Consider the following 15,449-nt stretch of genomic DNA (forward strand, 5'->3'; position numbering starts at 1 on the left):
CACACACCTACTCTCAAAATACATCACCATTTCCAAGAACTACATTTGACAATGTTCTTCCATCCTCCACAGGGAGATTTGCTTTCACAGCTCAGCAAAGACTGCCATAGCTTTTGGGCTATGCCACAGATATTAAATGACAGTCAAAAATCAGTATTGAGTCCAGAAAGCGTAATGCAGACAGTGGAAGTGAGACAGCATGGAATGGTCAGACCTGACACAGGTGAGCCTGGAGCTGGGACCCCAACCAACCCCTCCAGACACCCCACTCACACCACCACCAGCTGCAGGAGCTGCTGCTGAACACTGGAAAAAAACAAACCACCTTGGTGTAGAGTAGGGATATAGGCTTAAAATAGGGTAAGTTGTTCAGAAAACTGTAGTTGCACGGGCTTTCACTGTGATGTCCTCCAAGAGCACACCACATCTGTGTGCAAGCCTGCGAGGTGCCCTACTGCTGGTGTCACAGAATCAGTGAATTGTTAGTGTTGGAAGAGACCTCTTAGAGATTATCTAGTCCAACCTCCCCGCCAAGGCAGAGTCACCTAGAGCAGGTCACGCAAGAATGTGTCCAAGTGGGTTTTAAACGTCTCCAGAGAGAGAGAGTCCATAACCTCCCTGTGCAGCCTGTTCCAGTGCTCTGCTGCCCTCAATGTAAAGACCTTCCTCACGCTGAGGTAAAACTTCTTGTGTTTCAGTTTATGGCCATTGCCCCTCGTCCTGTTGCTGGGTACCACTGAAAAGAGCCTGGCACCATCCTCTTGGCACCCGCCTTTTAGATGTTTACATGCGCTGATGAGATCCCCTCTCAGGCTTCTCTAGACTAAAGCGGCCCGCCTCGGCAGTCTCTCCTCATAAGACAGACGCTCCAGACCCGGAATCATCTTTGAGACCCTCTGCTGGACCCTCTCCAGTAAGATGGGGTAAGGTGCTTAGAAAACTACTGTTGCGAGAGCTTTTGCCACGATGTTTTCCAAGAGCACAGCACACTCGTGTACACCAGGCAAGCCTGCGAGGTGTGAGACGCCGCCCTCCGCTGCCCTGGCTCCAAGGGAGGGCACGGGGCTAGGCTGCGCTGGGCGAGGCACCTCAGCCGCTGCCTTGCCCCCTCCACCAGGGGCACCACGGCTTCGTCCCGCCACATCTGCACCGCGGGGCGGGGCAGGGCAGCCCCCGCCAGGGCCCACAGCCGCTCTGCCCCCGCCCTCAGGGGAACCGTGTCCCGCGGAGCACCGAGCAGCTCCGCTCCCCGCGCTCACCCTGCCATGGCGGGGAGAGGCTCCTCCCGGCATGCCCGGAATTTCCCGGCCGTGCTGCCTGGAGACGGCCGCCGGGGCGGGGCGGGGAGGAGCGGGGCGGGAAGGGGAGGATGCTGCGGCCGCCGCGGGGCGAGGCGGCGGCGGTGGTGGTGGCAGCTGCAGGAGTAGCGGTATTTGGTGGCACAGAGGATGCGGCGGCGGTCGTGTCGGCAGCAGCAGGCGGAGGAGCGGGGAGCGATGCGGTGCTGCGCGGCGGGGCCGTGGCCGCACAGCGCCCTCACCACGCTCCTGCTGACAGGTCGGTCACAGCGCGTCTCCCCGCGGCGAGCGGTCGCGGGCCCCACCGGCAGCAGCCGGCCTGCGCCGCGGTACCCCCTCTGCTCGGGCTTCGCGTGCCCTCCCGGCGGCACCGGCCGCCGCCTCGCCCTTTGTCTGCGGCTCGCTGTGCGCCCCATTCCCGCTGCTCCGTGCCCCCTGTCAGGGCGGGGGCCGGGCTGTCCCAGCATCCCCCCATGCCGCGGCTCCGGCGGCTCCCGGAGGACGCTCCACAGGCGGCGCAGGGACGGCGGCCTGCGCGCCCCCGCCCTAGGACAGCCGCAGCCCCTCCCGGCACGACGGGCGCGCCCGAGCCCGGCGGGGCCCCGGGCTGAGGGAGTCCGGGGGCGGCCGGTGAGGCCGGAGCGGGACTGCCGGCGGGGCACGGGAGCCAGGCCTGGCTAAGAGCCGCTGGATGGCGCGGGAGGCTCCGCTCCCGGGGACTGGGCCGGGCCCGCTGCTCTTCTCTGCTCGCTCGACCTGGTGTCTGCCGCGAGAGACGGGCTGTTGTGAGTACGGAGGTGACTTCTGCGTTGTCCTTTTTCTCCCTTCTTCCCGTCTTGACCACTTAATCCAACCGTGCCGGAATTAGGGGTTCAGAAAAACTCTTGATCCTGGTCCCAAATGCGTGAAAATAATAGCTTTCATGCATTAGGCAGGCTTTGCACCCACAAGGTTCTTCACAGTGAAATACATCAAACAGCTAACACTTAACAGCAGCCCAGCCACAGGACTGCCTTTGTGAGACTTGTTGCACCAAGAGCAAGTTAAGAGCAAGAAATCTATTTAGGTTATTTTGAGTTCTGAGAGGTCAGTGGTATGTTATCTGCTAGCAGTTTGTTCTATATCCTCTTGAATAGTATCTAGGTACTCTCCTAATACTTCTTTTACTTACAACCATACGACATGAAGCAGTGGATATATTAAAGATATGGTAAGAACTTAAGTGTGAAGTTGTTCAGTGTGACAATAAAACTTTGCATTTGTTAGATGCAAGAGCCTGCTTTCCCCTTTAGTGGAAGTTTTTCCTGCCTCTTCTGCCTCTAACTCCATGACTGTTTGTGGAATAGCAACCAAGCAAGAACTAAGACAATTTAGAATGAGCTTTCAGTATCAACTGAAATAATGTATTTTAAAAAGGTCAACTAAAATGACATTCTAGAAGCTGAGTTGTCAGCTTAATGCACAAGTCCTTTCCAGGCTACATTGTAAGGGAAGAGGTCTTAAGGTTTTTTAGTGATAACTTTTCCACTTAGGGCTTTCTAAGGTTGGTTCAGTTAGATTTCATTGGTTAAAACAGAAGAACACATTGTTTGAAAGTAATGTAAAAAAGGAGCAATGAACTTTAATTCAGTTACATTCTTTTAAGAGATACCTATAAAAAATTTGTTCTTTGGCAAGGTGGAGGTTTGTAGTATGTTCCTAATGTGAATGAAACTGTCCCAGGAGCTCACCTGAGCTCCCCTCTGTTCTCCCTAAGAAAAGAACTTCCAACCTCATCTGCTGGCTCCAAGATGAGCCATAGCCCAGCATGAAGATCCATTTTTTTGAATCCTGATCGTAAGTAGACTTTGCAGTACTGCAGCATTACTTAACAAGGCAAGAGACATCTTACAGACAAAATGGCACGTGAGAAGGAGCATGGGATTTGTAAATAGATTTCTTTTAGTGTTCCTCAACTAATACAGATTAGTTTTTCCCATTTCTGTTGTAGCACTTGATCTACAGAAGAAAGCTGACTTATGCTTTTTGCATTTCTTAAATTTGTATGAAAAAAGGCTTTTTGGAGGACAGCTGCTGTCAGAAGGGTTGTCTGCCTGTCACTGTGCCTCTTACCCTGTCCTCCTTGAGGCAAAACATTATTTCAAAATCCAGGGATTTCAAGAGAATTAAGAATTTAAAGGGTGTAAGAGTGATTTCGGAAGTCCAACAGCTGCTCCTAGAGATCTAGTATAGTACTCAATTGAAGGTATTGACTCTCAAATGCAAGCTGATGATCCTCCACTGCTAGGAAAACATGGGACTTTGTTGTGAGAAGGGACATATAGGATTAAGCATTTCTAATACAAACTAGTTAGCTGTTCTGTGACTCTAGCTTCATAGTAACAGACTTCATAAAAGTTTGCTAAATTACACTAGTAGAGATGTCTCTCATATTAGTTTGACAGAGCAATGAATTGCCCCATATTGTGTATCTGCAGAGAGAGTGGTTATCAAAAGGTTATTTGAGTGACTGTGGCCAGTGGTTTTGCCATATATTTCTGCACTTGAGGAGTTAATTGTCAGTGTCCATGTTGTCCCTGAAACCCCTGTTTTATCCAAAGAATAGGGAGTTGTAGAGCAATGGAGCTGTATTCTCCTTTCCCTATAAAGGGGTCAAAATGGGGAAGAGCTCATTAGTTCTCACTTTGCAAGCTGTGGTTATGTGGTCACATTAATTTGTGATAAGGCTGCACTGCTGCCAGAAAGCATTCTCCAGCCCTTGCACAGCTAGGGATTATTTGCTGCTTCCCTTGGTGATGAATAACTTGTACAGTGATACTGTGGATTGGGTCATCTGGCTGAAAACTAGTCCACCCACAGAAGTAGTTCACTGAAATGTATGTGCTGACCAGGACTGGTATGGGATGGTTTCCACTGGTCTATGCTAGGTGATGAAGAATGTGCTGGGAATGCCCCCTTTGAGCAGGGCTGCAGACATGCCTGTGTGAAACAGCTGTGAAATCACTGGCTGGGGCAGGGATCCAGGAGGCTGAACTAGATCCCTGCACTTGTCCTGCTGTTGACAGCAGAAGTGCTGTTGGCAACACTCCACTGCTAAGCCGCGCCCTGCGCAGGGAGGCAGAACATTTCACAGATGGGCTGGTGTTTTCAGACTAACACCACAGCACACCTGTCCTTTTTCCTTTTGTGGGTGCAACCGTAAGGGCAAAGAAGCAGGTTTCCTTCAGAGAGCCTCTGTATGTCTGTCTGCCTGTGAAGATGCTGCCTGTACTAATGTGAGCCAGGTCAATACATAAAATCTACTGTCAACAGGTACTTACTTGAATAAGTAATTACAGGAGGGGAAAAGCAACCATTCCATTAATATGCTTTTCATTACAGAAACATATTATTTATAGGCGGTACATGGAGACATCTTAGAGGTCCTAAAGCCAGACAATAAGAAGTCAGCTTTATAGCAGAAGATGTAACTGTTCAATGTGTAGAGAGGCTTATTTTTGCTCCATGATGTTTTCAGATGTGGTTGGAAGTTCATTAAAGTACTTCAGGAATTGCAGTCATGGAAGTAAAACCCTTTCTTTAGAAGAAAGAATATTTCCAATCAAACTAAGAAAAAATAATTTAAAATCTAGACAAGAGTATCTCTTTTTTCAGTATCTGAAGAGCTTTTGGACTCTCCCTGAATAGATAGTGATACATTTATAGCAGTTACTATCAGTGTAGAGTGCCTTCCTTGGCAGACATCTAGATGAAAGGAGGGAGTTGCTAGTTTTGATTACTTCCATAGGAATTTGAAAGACACAGAAGAGACTAGGAACCAGAGAATTCAAATATTAATTTCCCTCCTAATCAGCTGAACTGCTTTTGAAGCAACTAGTAGCAAGAAGTAGTAGAACTAAGAAGTGCTCTAACCTGAGAAGAGTTTTTGCATGAATATCTTGCTGAAGTGTTTTCAATGTGAAACAAGGTGCTGTGGATTGAGAGCTGAAGGCATGGATTTCAGTATTCACCGATGAGTATTGTTTTGTTGGAATTAACATGAACAAGTTACACAGGTTGAAATGATACATTGCTTTGTTAATAGCATGGTTATGGAGCTCATTATATAATGACAAAAAGTATGGTTTATGTAAACATGGTCTGTGTCTAAATGTTGTTACATTAGCAGCACAAACAGCCAAAGTGTCTTTTAAATATAGCTTATTTTATTGACAGTCCAAGCCATGAAAATAAGAAGTTAGAACAACCTATTGAGCTGACAGAAATCTTAGCATCTTGAAATCAATGACTTTTCTGAATTCTTTAGTCTTTCAGAACAATTGTCACTTCAGAAATTTGTAATGCAATTGCAGGGCTACCCTGATAATTCACATCAAAAGATATGGTAGAAATGTAGGAGCATCCTGGAATAGCAGGCTTACAGGGTGGCGTTCTCATGGGCCTTACGCTGGACCCACAGGAACTGACAATGTTTTCCTCACCTTCCTGGAAATGCTAACCTAATTTGGTTCTCTTTTCAGGCCTGCAGTAGGAGGGAGAATGGTGGCGGGCAAATGCTACTAGTAATAAATCATGAGGGTTTTTTTCTCCCAGTAGTTAATTTGTAGCATTCCCATGAATGCAAATACTGAAGTTTAACAGTGAGACTGACAAATGCTTTATTTGGTTACTTTTCTTGAATGATTTAGGAGAAATGTTCAGATGTTACAGTAATTAATGGATAGCACCGGAACAGATGGAAAACCATTGCCTACTGAGCAAGGATGAATAAGAACAGAGCTGAGACGCATTTCTGGGGTAGATTTGGACTTTTAAACAGTTTGAATGAATGGAATGTAGAGGAATCTGAGCAATCCGCGGTGGAGAACTAACACAAAATAATTCCTATTTCTTACGTAGTAGCTGTTATTGTAGAGGGTTAGAAAACATCCAATCTCAATGTGAATTTCCACTGAGAGAATCCACTTTAATTCATAGTAAATTTCTGCCATGTACTACATAGTAGGTAAGAGGATGGTGCATGGAAGTTGGAAGAGGAGGGGAGAGTAGGTGGGTGCTGCAACTTCTGCCTCCTTTAATGGATGATGTGACCAACTGGGCAAGTATCCAGTGCAGATACCAGTGGATCCTTAGTAACTGCCTGGCTACAAGCTCTGATTTCAGCTGTGGGCCAAGCACCTTGGTGCAGATGGTTCTCTCTTCACAGATGTTTTGTTTCAGCTTGCGATGTCAGTTTCTAACTGTTCTGCTGTGTCATTCTCAGCAGCCCTTCAGAAAAATGTGCTGTGTATGGATCTGCACTTCCAGCTCTGAATTCAGGAAGGAGGACTGAGTCAGATGGGATATGCAGTAGAGGAGTGCAAGGGTAGCTTTTTGGAGCAGGGTTGTGCTGTAAGAGAGTAAGGGGCAGTGTAAGCGTGGCCCAACCCTGGTCGATGGCATCAGAGTAACAAGCACGTGCTTATGTGAGGTCCCAGGGGAAGACAGAGCTGTAGGAGAGAGAGGAAGTGGCGGAGTTTGAGAGCTGGAGCTGTGGGCTCCTTTAATAGTGGGAGAGATGGGCTTGAGATCCTACTTCAAAGGAGTAAGAGGATAGGTAAAGGTGCAGGATACTGTGTGGAAGTCAGAGTGCAGTAAAGGAATGGGGAAGGTGAAGTTGGCCCATGATACTTGGGTCAAGTATCTGATTGTTACATGGTCAGAAATTGTTATGTGTGTCCTCTCTGTTAAACACTCAGTTGTTAAATATGATGCAAATGTACTTTAAAAAGGGGAAAAAAGTCTAAATTAATATAAAAATAATTTTTATTTATAAACCAACAAAATTGTAATTAAAGAATAATTAAAGGAAAATAGAATTGGAGTAAAGAAGAAAAAACTGTGATATGCTTCATCTGGGCATGTTTGAGTCCCAGGCACAGAGCTATGAATTGCTCCTGCTGTTGAAGGCAGTGGTGGGTTCTCCAGCAACTGTGGCAACATGTGTAACAGACTGAAGAGCCTGACACTATTAACATTTTTTTCATCGTGAGTACAAGGCTGGTTAAATTAATTCTAAACTGTCTCTTTGATAAAATGCATGGTTTGAATCCCTGCATTCTGTAGTGTAAGGTCTCTTTTGTCATCCTTTAATCATATTCAGATCTTCCAGGGCCTTCGTCATGTTGTCAGTGTGCTTGTTGAGGGCTCTGCTAGACAGAGCATTTGAACAGTGATCGTATCTGTGTCAAGTACAAAAATAAAGTCTGCCTGTTCCTCCTTGATGTTGCTGTTTATGTATCAGCTGTTCTAGCCAGTGTTCTGGTGAAAGCCCTGTTCAACCTGCCTTGCATCTCTAGGTTGTTACCCAAGCTGAGCATCCCTGAATTGTGTGCTCACAGTGTGTGTTTGGCATGCTGCTGCCTTTGTTCCTGGTGTGCAGCTTCATTTTATTCTATTGAACTGCACATCACTGATCATCTTTTTACCAGACAATGCAGACTGTTCTGTCATCTCTATTATTTGTCAGTCTCCTAGCCTTTGTTTTTACCTGCAAATTCTATCAGTAAATTTTATACATACAAGTCATTCTTTGTCTCCCTCGCCATCTCCCTCTCTGTCCCGCCTCTCTTCCCTCCACCCCAGTTGCATAAGGCTAATGCCAAAACTTTGTGAGACCCACTAGAAAGCTCATGTAAACAAATTAACTTTTTAGTAGCCCTATTCTCTTGCTTTTCATACCTGTCATTTGAAATCAAATCAACGGTGATATATATGAAAACATCACACTGTAAACTCTAGGATCTGAAAACAGGCATACTGGTTGCTTTTCCCATTCCCTTGTGAAATGCAGCACAGCATGGAGAGGTGGACAGGTAACTTCTTCAATCCACACAGCTGAACCCAACACAACTTGGAACCCAAATCAAAGACACTTACTGGTCATTTATATTGAAAAACACATTGTGGAACTTGCCTTTTATTTTTTAAAAATGGATTTAAATATAAAATTTGGATAATTATGGATAATAAAATGATTTAGTATCTACTTTCTTGGTCAAAGTGTTAGGTGATAAACTGTATAGCTAAGGGTGACATGTCATTATTACTGTCTTTATCAGAAAAATCTTGTGGGCTCACCATAAGTGCCTAAAATGATGCATTAAATCCTTAATAAGGTTTAAATAAGGATTGTAATAAGTATAATAATTTTGACAAGAGCTATGGTAACTCTCATACTATTCTCCATTTAATAATTCAGTAATCTAATCTTGTATTAATTGTTTTGTCTGGTACTGGTGCTGGTTTGTAGCTGACAAGCCTCTGATTGCCCAGCTCATCCTGTTGAAATAATGGAACAAGTTTGTTTGACCATTTTAGGAATTTCTTGAGTTTTTCAAGAATTACTAAAATTTACACTTAAAGTCCTGTGCAGTACTAAATTTCATAATCGCTAGGATGGGTATTATAGTAAGACCTGCAATACAGGCAGGTCAGTTCAGCAGGGAAAAAAAGTTGTTAGAAACACTATAGTGTTGGTATGGTAATTATTGCATTAACTAAATTATTAAATTTAAGTAATAAATTAAATTAAAAGTGCATTAAAAATGCAATTTTTTATTACACTTCATTCTCAATTCAGTTTTGGGTGTTTTCTGGAAGTTATCAATAATAAATATCTGTCTTACATGCATAGATTGAGTGTGGCGTATCTTTATTACTGCTTAAGCGAGATGTGTTTGGCCTCCTAAATTCTGTTTGGAGACTGTCTTGTCAGTAATAGCTGCCTGGTGTAACAGGTCAGAGGTTTCCACAGATGTTTAAGCTTCTTTCATGTACTGTGCATGTTTTCCAATAAGTGTTAATTTCTTCCTGCAAACTGGTGTATCTGTACACAAGTACTGCTACTTGATGTTACTGGTATTGCTGTTTTTACAAGGACATTAAGATGCTAATCCAAAACCATCTTTGATCCAGGGTTTGACATGAGTTCTCACTCCAAAACTATTTAAAAATAAAAATACATACTTATTATGGCCACTTTCCCTTTCCTAGCATCTGACTGCAGTGCCTTCCCTCTGCACTTTCAGTTGGCATGTAACTGTACAGACGGTATAGCTATTATTCATCACAGAAGAACAGGAACTAAAAGTGGGAAGTGAGGAGGGAGTTTTCTCAGGCACCTCTGCTGCTGGTGAGATGGAGTCTTTCTGTCAGCTCCACAGCTGCTTTCTGTCTCCAGTAATCACTTGCTCCTCACTGCATTTGAAACTTCCACCTTCAGCTGCATGGATCCAGCTGATTTCAGGCTGTGTTCAAGTTGTGTGGGATGTAGACAGCCATTTTAATGGGTTCTTCTTTCAAAATTGATTATTGGTTATGCCTGCAAGGCATTCAGCCCCATGTGTCTTTATATAAGCATCATTATAAAAGAAGAGCTTGGTTACATTACTTTTCCTACTTTGACCGAAATACACTATTCTAGTGAAAGTGACTTTATATATGTTTTTGCCTGTATGTGAGGTTCTGCCAGTGCAAATATACCTATTAGAGAATGCTCTTCCTCGTCTTTGTTATCTGTACAATTATGTTAGCAAAAGTGTCCACAGAGGTTTAAGCATTTAGCATGAACTTAGCGTATTTGGAAAAACGAGTGTCAAAAATTTTACTGTCAGAAAGACTATTATATGTTTATATATTCAAACCAAACACCTCTATTTTTTTAACCTGTGGTTCCTCAATCATGACTAAAACCAAAACATGGTGTAGAAGGCAGCTGATCCCATCTGATCAGATTGTTTGTGGAAGTCTGTTGATATGACTAATTTTTTTTTGCATTTGTTTTATTCTGGAAAGCTTTTTTGCTAAGCTCTGCTGATGGCAATAATGGAACTGTTAACTGGACGACTAAGCGAGCCCACAGTTATATTATCAGCAGAATAAAGGCTGTTCAGAAGAATGGTGAGTTTAGGTTGTAAATTTAAATCCCATGTTGGTTCAAGCAAACCTGCTTTTAATATTACTCTTGCTTTTCTAGTCATGTCCTTGTTTTAGGAGTAGGGTGCTATTTTAAGGTAAGTAATTTGGAAAACTTGACATTTCTTCAATCTTCAAACATTCACAGACCTGCGTGTTCTTGTTAGTCTTCCCTGACTTTTCCTGTTCCTATAGCTTTGCTTGAAATAATGGCTGTGTTTATACCTAATACTGCGCATTTTCTTATCATGGCTGGTTCTTGAAGATACTTCTGCAGTTTGCTTAATACAGTAACTTCTCTGTAACAATTTGAAAAAGTCTTCTCACACGTGAATGTAAAAAGACTATTTTACTGTCATTTATGCAAGTATACATCAAACATTGTAGCTAGTGCACACTGGCTGAGGAAAAGCTTTGCACTGATTGCTCATCTAGGCAGGCAACTGGGATTGGCCTCCAGATCAAGTTTTTCTGGGATTGTGCTTCATCTGGTAAATATAAACGGGGGGAGAACCAACTGAAATTTCCAGAAACAAAAACTTCCGGGTGAATTCTTTCCTGAAGATCATCAACATACAGGCTGCAACCAACATGGTGACTCTTCTAAAATTTATGGAGGTGGGGGTTTTCTGTTTCTGGCAACAGACTCTGGGATGCAGGCTGATAAAATGCTGTCTGAATTCCGGGCTGTGCCCATGTTCAAGACCTACAAGGAGATCTTGGGATCTATAGAAAGTCCTCCAAGTGATCTAGAAACAAGCAAGAGGAAAGCAGTGCTGTCAAGGTAGTTGATTCTAGCAGGAATCTGATGTGATCCTATGTAAGGAAGATTTTTAATTTCCCATGATTAGTTTTACAGAAGCTTTTCACAGTCCCTGAGATTTTTATCTATCACAGGGAATTTGCTCAGATAATTCACAGCTGGCAGTCTGCTATTAGCTTAGTATCAATTTGTTAAGTATATTCACTTTCTTCCCTAGATCACCCAAGATGATGATTACACATTCATCTCCAGTCTCAGTCTTACGAAAATGATCGTGGGTTTTAAAAGCTTGCAAAGAAAGTAGCATTTCACTTGTTTAGTTTTTGAAAAGCTAGTGATAGCTGTAGTGGGCTGAAGACTCATAATTTTCCTTCTGTTTCTGAAGAAACTTCATGGGGGAAAACAAGGAGGGCTTCTCTGACAAGGAGGGCAAGAACTTTTGAGTTCTTGATCGTCATACTTGTGTCATTATGTTTGTCATTACAAGATAAAACAGGTTTCTGGGTTTTTTCCTTCTGAGAGATGTTTCTAGACTTCCACCAAGATCAGTGTTTATATCTGTATCAAATCCTTACTGGGATACTTATTTCAGCAGCAGGGAATGTCTCATTGCTAGGAATGAGCAGGCATTTAGTGGTGGTAATAGGTTTCCTATAGCAGACAAAATAAGTATTACATGGTTTTTTTTAGTAACTGCTGATTCTATTATGCTTCTTTCTTTCTGAAAGAATTGCTTATGGAGAAAAATATGCATCACTTTTTCATTGTTTTTCGTGTTTGAAGTGGATTTTTGTTGTTGAGGAAGAGCATCAGAAATGGAAAACCAGACTTTTCTAGGTATTTAATATACTTCTAGCCAGCCACCATGTTTTTGTCAGCTCTTCTATTAATGTTATTGTACTTTCTCAGCTTTTCTTGAAAATATTTTAAAGGAAATTAATTAACTTCCTTGTGCTGTTTACAGCTCATTCATAGAATTGAGTGCAGAGGCTTTTTGGATAATTATTTGCTAATTTTAAGTAAATAAATCAACAGTCTTACTGTACCTAAGTCTACATAATGAAAATTACAGTAACTGGTTTATTAACCACACAGAACTGTAACAATTCAAATTTCAGGATAATTTTAATTTTGTCACTAAGATAAAATTATTAGAAAGGTATTCTGTTCAGTATTGTGTTAAAAGTGGTTTTCAAATATGGGAAAAAGCACATGCTGTGGAATGTGATCAGTAGTATATCCAGAGCTATACATTCTGCAATATCAAGCTTGAAGAGTGGGAAGTATGTAACTAAATGTGGAGGTCTACATTACAGATGTGTGCATCTCCTCTCAGCTGCTTCCTGCAGTCCATGGAGAGCTAGTCAGTTTAGCCTGGAATCTAGGACATGATTCATCTCATTTTAAAGGAGAAATCAAATAAATCCACCCCTAGAAGAGTCTGTTTCTTCTTCACTGACTATAAAAGGAGCCTGACTAACTCAGTGGTGCATGTTGTTTCTGTAGGCATCTAAAATTAGGTGAGAGAGATTCCACTTAGAGTACATGGTGCGAGGGCTGGAATGCCTGTGATTAATGCCTAATTAGTGGTGCCTTTTTAAGCAGATCCCAAGTAAGAAAGTTGGTATAATTATAAGGCTGGAGAAATTATACCAGGATTAAAAAATTACACCAGGATTAAAAAATTACATGAGCTTTATCCACATTTCAAATGTGTCCTGCTTATTGATCCAAGTGTTGAAATTAGCCCCTCTAGGACCTACAAGCTTGTTCCTATGAGTTTGTTACAATGACTCTGCAGTGTCTTTTGGAGTTTGTCTTCCCAATGACAGCACCTCCATGCTGTATGGCCTATAATTTTTTTTTGGAGATGTGATTTCTCATAAAGTTCCTTTCAGTTTGGCAAGCAAGACTGGTAGCTGTGTGTGATTATCTGTGACTTACCATCTTTATCTACCACTTTTGTAATCCTCATCTCACTAACAAAATCTACTAGCAAAGATCAATTCTTTCAGGGCATTGACTTAAAATTTGGTAGTAATAAAATTAATAATATAAGCGACAATCAGTCTTATTAAGACACCTGAGAAACGCCTATTAATTCAGTGTTCTCTGTTTATACTTACATTTTGAAACTTGTTGATGAAGTGATTTCTTATCCATCTAATTTATTGTAGTGGTTTGTTTATTCTTCTAATTCATTAAAATATGTGTGTAGTTCTGCATCAGATGTGTTATACCTTAAAGAGATATGCTTATCAATGAATTTTGTGTTAAATAAAAACCAGCTTATTACTTTTACGTATGCTGATGGTTCTGAATTAAGTTTTCTTTAGGGTTTAATTCTTAGTCCTGTAAAACATGGCTTCATTTTTTTTGTTTGGAATCAGTTTCACCTGACTGGCCTATAAATACCCACGTCCTTTTGTTTTATCCTTCAATACAAGCACAACATCTTCAGAAAAGAGCTCTCTAACCATAGCTTGAGATGTTTCTTTCCTGAGCCTGCTGGTCTGAGAAAGTCTAGCTTTAAGAACTCACGAAAGTCAGCTGAAGTGCATTGCTATGTCCTTTTCTGCACAAGGACTGAAACATCTGCCATTTCTGTTCAGTGGGGAATGAGAACTGTTGATTGGTAAGGTTCCTCTGTATTCCTCTGTTCCTTTTTTGTGTAAAGTATCAGGAAAACATGATTGTATAATTCATTTAATGTATTTTTATTAATGTAATGTTTCAAATAAACCAACTATAAAATTACAATAGCCTTCCTCATTTTTTAAATTACAATTAAAATAAAGAGCTTATACAACTTTTGAAATCTTAACATAGGCAGTTTTGTTTACTGCAGTCTTGGAAGGGATCCTGGACAAAGAGAGGGTTTGCTCTGTGTTCTGTTCTTAAATCTGTTAACCTTTTGTGTCTAATATTTGTTGCTTTCCTTCTCCCAGATGCCTGCATTGCTGTTGAAATGCATGAAGTTACCTACAGCATGTCTCATTTTTGCCTTTTTTCTGTCTCTGATCTCTCCTTCTGCTTTTCAGTGTACACAATTCTGTCTAAGGTGCACTCTGATCGGAATGTATACCCTTCTGCTGGAGTTCTGTTTGTTCATGTTTTGGAGAGAGAGTACTTTAAGGGGGAATTTCCTCCTTACCCAAAGCCTGGTATGAGATGCCAAGTTCTTCCATATTATATAAAAATACAGAAAAAATATTGTTTTAAAAAACTGAAGTCTACTTAGCATACCTTAGGTTCAATGTATAAGATAAACAGGACAAGTTTTAGTTTCTGTTGAAATATCTTCAAATTAAATAAAATGTGTAGTCCTACACTTTTAAAATATTCTAGTTTGTGATAATTTGTAAAAAGATGCATATAATTGTGTATTGTGACAAAATGTACTTAATTTGGGAAGGTGTAATAACACATTATATATATCTGATATTAAGAAGTGTTTCTTTAGCATTAAATATGAAATAGTGGAAATTTAATAATTGTCTGTTAAAAATGCTATTTATCTGATCACTCTTTCAGACATGGTATGTATCAGGCTATATGAAGGAGCAATTTGAAAGCATATAGTAAACATAAGACAAAACAGAAGGTTCAGTCAAATATGAGACTTCCTAATACTGGTTTTGACAGGTTAGGATATGTGTAAGCAATGTGGTAGGGGAAGAGAGAGAGCATTCAGCCACCCATGCTTATTAACAATAAAAACAAATAAATGTATCCAATTTATATGATTATCTTCCTATAAGAATAGGAAAAAACTGTGTACAGTGCACACATAATCTAAGCCTGTTTCATCATTTAACTTTTGAATTGATTTGAGAGTGCCATTACTGAGACTTACTTTAAAGAAAAAATAAGCTTCTGTTAGCATTGGTTAAAATTTGAGTAAACATGAGTAAACCTAAATGTTTTACGAATTTCTTCTCTTTGAAAAATGGATACCTGAGTCTTCATTTATGTTATGTCGTGGTGACTGGCAGAGTGAAGTTGGCCTCTGTCCCAGTTTTCTCCCAGTTTTGGCACATAGGTGAAAGGAACTTGGAAATTTTACTAATGATGGATTGTCTTTACAGCTGCAGCCTCTTGACATTTGTGTAATTCCAAGGCAATAGGAATCTGGTTTGAGATCCTGTTGAAATTGCTGTTCCCATAGACAATTGTGATTGTATGAGAAAGTCACTGTGAGGTCAGGTTTTGTCATGATCCTTTTATTTTTGTCTGCTGAGCTGGATCATTACCATGGCCTACCTTGACAAAGGAAGGGCAAACCAGAATGTCTCACAGGTGGCTTTCAGAATTTTGCCCAAATCATTTGTGCTGCTGGGAATTTGGTTTGAGCAGGATGCTAATAATGCCAAGTTGTGGGTTCAAGCTCTGAACAACCCATTCACTTAGGAGTTGGACTCCGTGATCCTTGT

General features: G+C 41.5%; 1 protein-coding gene across 12 annotated transcripts in view; it reads left to right on the forward strand.

Moving 5' to 3' along the window:
- Positions 1 to 1,360: 1,360 nt before the first annotated feature.
- Positions 1,361 to 15,449, forward strand: part of SGCE (sarcoglycan epsilon) — a 34,678-nt gene continuing 20,589 nt past the window's right edge. For 6 of the 12 annotated variants that reach the window (XM_042044091.1, XM_042044094.1, XM_042044098.1 and 3 more), the window contains exons 1-3: positions 1,363 to 1,557; positions 10,134 to 10,238; positions 14,058 to 14,180. In XM_042044091.1, coding sequence (XP_041900025.1) covers positions 1,449 to 1,557; positions 10,134 to 10,238; positions 14,058 to 14,180 — 337 coding nt within the window. In that variant the 5' untranslated portion in view covers positions 1,363 to 1,448. Of the gene's footprint in view, positions 1,558 to 1,950; positions 2,084 to 10,133; positions 10,239 to 14,057; positions 14,181 to 15,449 lie in introns of those variants that run through there. The other 6 variants (XM_042044100.1, XM_042044101.1, XM_042044092.1 and 3 more) reach the window with 5 other exon arrangements.

The sequence above is a fragment of the Corvus kubaryi genome, unplaced genomic scaffold (genome assembly GCF_017639235.1).
Source record: "Corvus kubaryi isolate FWS band 111438036 unplaced genomic scaffold, C.kubaryi_AGA036_p1.0 37398, whole genome shotgun sequence".
Taxonomy (NCBI): domain Eukaryota; kingdom Metazoa; phylum Chordata; class Aves; order Passeriformes; family Corvidae; genus Corvus; species Corvus kubaryi.